Below are 6,019 nucleotides of genomic sequence, written 5' to 3'. Positions count from 1 at the left end.
AGGAAAAAGTTAATTATGGGGTGGACAGGGCAAGCTTGCTTGCTGTCTGCCTTCCCAAAGTTATGCACTGCTCAGGTGTGGCACTGTTTCTTTCTGCCACAACAATAACCCAGCTCAGGATAGTTAGCCAAAATCATCCATGGCCGTTATTTTATTGGGCATATTTTACCCTGTGGGCCCACTTAATAAATTTATATACAGCTGTTTTGATTAATACATAAATTATTTGTCTTGGTATGTCACAGAACACCATCTTTCACACACTCACTTTCACACCCCCCTCTGGCCAGAGAATCATACCTTTTTGTCTGTCTTAGCAGTTTATGAACTGAATGGGTAACATATATATTATTAGGGGTGGAATACCACCAAATCTGAATGGTAACTTCACACAATCTTGGATCCATGGACAACAAGAAAATAATATTTCCATCTCGTACCCCTGGTGATGACAGCATGTGATTTCAAAAGTTTAGAATCAGATTCATTGTTTTTATTGAATCCGCAAAATTACCTTTTAATGAAATGGAGTGACCAATATTGTTGCTTTTCTAGCCATAATGCATTTTCTATTCTCAATAAATACATGCTGTTGGTTAATGTCATAACCCTCACTGCCAAATCCAGCCCCAGTTTTAACTGATTGGTGCCCACTTCTGCTATTGAACTTCCTGCAGTAGGGCTGGCCTGGTACCTACTGAAAGCAGATTCAGAGTGTTAACAGAGAATATGAAGCATTGCTGTTAAACCAGTGAATAATCCAAAAATAATCAAGTTAATAATAACTAAATTTGAAACGGTCTCTGCAGTGGTCATTGAAAATGCAGCACCTGGCTCACAAGTGAGGGGGTGGAAGTCTTTCTGTGTGGATTGTCATTCTGTTGAACTTGTTGGGCTGATACATTGGATCTTCAGGCTGTGATGGAACTCAAAGGCCTGGTGTTCTGGTATGGGCTCCGTTGTTTCTTTCCTCGGTCTGGCTTTTGATCCATCCCGCCACAATATTGCATAATGTATGGCAAAATTGTCCTTAGGAAAAGTCTCATGTGAAATTTTCACCTTTTCCTGCACTGTCTCTTTATGGCTGACCCCTCAGAAGTGTCAACTTCCTCTTTCAGCAGGGGAGCTGAAGGCCCACTTCCTCTTTTGTTTTTCTGCAGTCATCCCGTTGACTTCAGTCTTTTAGCTCCCACTTGTCAAGGCAGCTGTCTGAAATTCTGAACACTCAGAGAACCGCAAAAATCTAATTAAACCTACAGCTTAATTCCAAGTCTCATCTGGTTAACAAACACAACAGCAGTTCCTCATTTTATTAAAAAGCTTAGTAATTTTTAATGCGGGGGAAAAAAACAAGTATTCTTCTTTGCAAAAACGCAGCGGAAAAAAAAGGAAGAAAACTACTCTAATTAGAATATAGTATATAATGTAAACGTAAAATTCTTTGTTTCTTTTTTTACAAGAAACCAAAATAAAATGACTGTAAGATGTCTGTTATGTGCCTGTTCAAATCACAATTTATATTTAAACTGGTCACCCAATCTCATTCTCATTCAATGCACAATGCACAATAATTATCCAATGTAACTGTAACAGAATCTTTTTTTGTATTGTGATTATGTAACATCATTACAAGTTTTCCGTTATTCACCTTCTGCAATGCTCCAACCAGTCAAGCTCAGCTTATGTCTTCTCCCAGAACCACATTCTCTTTAAGCCTGAAGACTCCTCTTCCCTTAGGAACTGCTGGCACTTGGCCAGAGAAAGGTAGCCGTGGAGCCACTGGCAGTACAACTCACTCAGCTCACTCCACTACAAATTGCATTAATAGAGGAGCCAGACATAAATATGCATTCAATACTTTGACATACAGTTGCCATGCACAGCCTTTAGTACACATTTGCAATTTGTAACTGCTACTGTATACTCTATAAAAAGTACTGTGGTACAGTGATGGTATAGTATGGTACTATGGTATTATAATAAATACCGTGGTACTAAATGATTACCACATTTTGTAATCATTTATCTGCTTGGTACTCCAATGTATTCTCTCTTTTATACTCAAAAGTTTGAAAAATCAACTATTCTATTTAAAATTGTGTTTTGACAATTTATTTGGAAAACTGAATAACCAATGAAAGACAGAGAAATGAGAGATTCATCTGAAAGGTAAATGTATTCTATGACTTATATACAGACACATGTATATCTACATCGATGGTATGTCATAATAGCAACACTGTAAATTCAAATTGAATGACTGCACTCTATTAGCCTATATGTTTAAAGTCCCCCTGTGGTGAAAATCAAGCTTTTAATGTTGTTTATATGTCTATGTGGTGTTTTTAATATGCTTTAAGACAAACCATGTACAAATTCATAAGTCAACACCATTGCTAAGTATTTTCTTAAAACTGCAGTAAACCAAAGACAGTCTCAAAAACACGTTTTGAAATCGCTGGTGTTTCTGACGTCACAAACTATCTTTTTTTTACCTAACCAATTACGTCAACATGTGATCGTCAACGAGTGGATCTCTGAGCTGGGGCTCGTTCTTCGTACGTCGCTAACTCAGTTAGCTGGATTTGATTGTTGACGATTTGGCATGATCTCGGATTGTTTGGTTCTTCGAAGCTGATCCTGGACTTGCTGTCATAGCAACAGGTGCGCAAGCTTAAACCTGCTCTGGAGCAGGCTTATTTCATGTAAACAGGATTAGATCGCGGCTTTATAAGCGGAGGAGATAGGGAAGTCTGTCGCAGCCATGTCTTGTCCATTTTTACGACAGCAACCTGTTGCGGAAGGTGCAAGAATAATTCGCAGAGCTTTTCGAATTAATCGCGTATTGCGGGATAGACAGGATCCTTTAGCACAGCGCGAAAGTGTAATTGTTGAGAGATATCGTTTTTCTCGTGAGGGTGTAATTTACATCATTAATTTGTTGGAACCACACATTAAGTGTTCAACACGGAGGAGTCGGGCTTTGACAACTGCACAGACTGTGTGCATTGCCCTGAGATTCTTTGCGAGTGGCACTTTTCTTTACACTATTGGAGATGCCGAGAACTTAGTGAAAAGTGCTGTCTGTCGTGCCATTCGAAAAGTTTACCTGGCACTCAAGCACTTTTTAAGGGTTTTTGTGGCATTTCCAAGCCACTTAAGACCCCAGGTGGTAAAGCAGAATTTTTTTGCTATTGCAGGTACATTTATAATTGTTAATGACATGCAATCATGACCATGTCAAAAAGTATGACTAACAGTATGTGTCCTTCAGGCTTCCCTAACGTGATTGGTGCCATAGATTGCACACACATCCCCATCAAGGCCCCACCAGGCCCCAATGAAGGGGATTTTGTGAACAGGAAGGGGGTTCACAGTATAAATGTGCAGGTAAATTACTATTACAATATATTATATTCCAGATTAGTAATATATTACATTAAAAAAAAATGGATCAAAAAGTATGCAGTTGACTGACTAAAATCTCTTAGATGGTGTGTGACTCTATGTTCCATATAACAAATGTGGAAGCAAAATGGCCAGGATCTGTGCATGACTCAAGAATTTTCAGAGAGTCACATTTATGCACATTATTTGAACGTGGTAAGGGAACATATAAATGTCAAGCTCACAGTATTACACACACTTATGCTGAGCCTAACAAAACTGCATTTTTCCATTATACAGGGGATTTTGACGGGATCCTGCTTGGAGACAGGGGCTATGCCTGCAGGCAGTATTTTATGACGCCCTTCCCTGACCCAAACCCTGGACCACAAACCCGTTACAATGCAGCTCTAGCCAGGACAAGGGCACGCATTGAAATGACCTTTGGGCAACTAAAGGAAAGATTTCAGTGTCTGAAGGGTCTGAGGGTTGCACCTGACAGGGCCTGTGACATAATTGTTGCATGTGCCATCCTCCACAATATTGCCACCATCAGGAAGGAGAGGACCCCTGTGGTGGAGGTGCAGCCTGATGATGACCTCCAGCCAGTGCACTTGGACCAACCTAGTGGCAGAGCTGCACGGGACAGAATTGTGGAGCACCATTTTTGAATAAGTAATAAAAGACAAGACAAATATGCTTAGTTCCTGGAGTTTTATTTAAACTTTTTTTTTTTTATAAAGAAAAGCCAGCAAGTCATCTTTTGCCTGCAATAAGAGATAGTTATGTAAAGTCAGCAATACTACTATGTGTCAAATGTGTATTAGCACTTACTCTGAAGGTCTTTTTGAAGCAACTCTATCTCTAGAGCAATTTTTCTCTTTTTCAAGTTGTCGAGTTCAATTTCTCCTCTTAATTTGAGTTTTTTCAGGTCAAAATACTAAATTTTTTGTTGAAGATGCCGTTTATATAGGGAACGGATGTCACCCTGTCATTTTGTGAAAGAAAAAAAAAAGGGTCAAAACATGCCTCATGCAACAAAAGTAAAAAGTAAAAGTACAACACTGTTCACCTCTGTATTAGTTCTTTGTGCAGACTCTTCTGCAAGCCTTTCTGTAGGCCTTTCTCTAGGTGTGGACTCCTGCAACTCATAGCAGACAGAAAGAATAGGTACACAAGTATATACAAATTAGTGTAAAGTTATTTATGCACTTACAGGTTCTTCCTCCAAAGGACAGTCATCTGAGAGGGTTTCTTCACTGTCCTGTGCAATGGAAATAAATGTGTATTACAAAGTGTTGCACTCTCTTCCCTTTATGCAAGTTTGAAAAAGTACACAACTTACTGCATATGCTTCAGCCACCACTTGCTTGGGAACAGGTAAAAGTGTTGGTGTATTATGTAAAACTGCACAAAAGAGGGGGGAAAAAAATTGTCACTACAATTAACTACACTGTAAAAAATATAATGTGATCAATAACTCATGGCAACATTTTATATTAACTAAAAGTTTAGAAGTTTTCACTTTCACAAATGGTTGAAATGACTGTACCAGCCATTTGGATTATACTTCATTTAATGCAGCAAGAAATAATTTTACAGTGTACTAAGATAATTGAAAGCTCATTTAGCCTACCAGTAATGAAGGTGTTGCTGCTACTGGTCCCTGGCTTTGGGTCTGAGGAAGAGCTGCCCCCAGGGATGCCCTCCACAATGGTTCGGTTTTCATTCAACCCAAGGGCCAGCTCCTCTGCTGGGGTATATTGTGGCGGTGCAGGACCACCACCTGTTTGTTTTTTTTCAGCCTTTTTCTTGGTGGCTGTTATAAACAGACAAACACATTATTTAACAGTGGCTTTTAAAAAGGAAAAAAGTGGCTTTTTAAAATAAAGACAGTATAAGAATTTAAAGGCTACCATTTTGTAGAATATTCTTGTACTTCACTTTTACTTGTCCCCATGTTCTAGTGGGTCCCGTGGTGGCTCTGACATAAAAGAACAAAGTAAATATGAAATTATTAAAATGCAAAAATACATACTGTAGAAAGTAATAGAAACATCTACCATGGACAGCACTTACGCATTTAATTTGTCTGCTACTTTTTGCCAGCCCTCTCTCCTGGCTTTTGCAGACTTTGAGGTGTTTCCTGTCGTTTTAATTAAAGACTCAAATTCGGCATAACCTTCCATTAAAAGCTCTTGTTCTGCTTGGGAGAAAAACTGGGCACGTTCTTTGGCCATGCTGAACAGCCAATAACAGCGTTGCTGATCATTGTTTCTACTATCGATACATATCCCCTTTTAAGCCAGCGCATGAACGCGCAATTATCTCAGATAACTCAATCCAGCGATACTAATCATAAACAACAGGTGAGTTCGAAGAACCCAATTAGCCGGATCATGATTAGCACGATGATATCATCCTGGATGTGTCATTTGATCTCGGATGTAATAAGCAACGTACGAAGAACGAGCCCCTGGTGTGAGTGAGTGGAGGCGGGGCTAATTTGCATTTTCATAGAACCACATATACTAAATGAGGCAAGGGTGTAAAGTTACATTCAAACTATTTTTAAGGCATGACAAAAACAATTCAAGGAAAAAACTTTTAAATATATAATTTTGGTGATCAA

At 39.0% G+C, this 6,019-nt stretch overlaps 1 protein-coding gene and 1 pseudogene across 3 annotated transcripts; one reads left to right on the top strand and one right to left on the bottom strand.

The window, feature by feature from the left end:
• Positions 1-2,745: 2,745 nt before the first annotated feature.
• On the top strand, positions 2,746-4,072 carry LOC307159333 (putative nuclease HARBI1; annotated as a pseudogene). Its single transcript, XR_013824059.1, has 3 exons — positions 2,746-3,390; positions 3,492-3,603; positions 3,688-4,072. The product of XR_013824059.1 is annotated as a putative nuclease HARBI1 (transcript).
• A 226-nt stretch (positions 4,073-4,298) lies between these two features.
• LOC307159332 (uncharacterized protein) lies at positions 4,299-5,780 on the bottom strand. 2 transcript variants are annotated; one of them, XM_079872636.1, is made up of 7 exons: positions 5,467-5,780; positions 5,304-5,371; positions 5,024-5,206; positions 4,733-4,794; positions 4,604-4,651; positions 4,460-4,528; positions 4,299-4,375 (listed from the first exon to the last, which is right to left on the bottom strand). In XM_079872636.1, the coding sequence occupies exons 1-7, from the start codon at positions 5,625-5,627 to the stop codon at positions 4,328-4,330; spliced, it is 639 nt and encodes a 212-aa protein (XP_079728762.1). In that variant the 5' UTR covers positions 5,628-5,780; the 3' UTR covers positions 4,299-4,327. The 2 variants fall into 2 exon arrangements, with proteins under 2 accessions (XP_079728762.1, XP_079728763.1); XM_079872637.1 differs by having other exon boundaries at positions 5,332-5,371.
• Positions 5,781-6,019: the final 239 nt, after the last annotated feature.

This window comes from Squalius cephalus (genome assembly GCF_949319135.1).
Source record: "Squalius cephalus genome assembly, chromosome: 5".
In the NCBI taxonomy this organism is placed as follows: Eukaryota; Metazoa; Chordata; class Actinopteri; order Cypriniformes; family Leuciscidae; genus Squalius; species Squalius cephalus.
The sequence above is the reverse complement of the archived record's forward strand: the minus strand, read 5'-3'. Positions and strand labels throughout refer to the sequence as shown.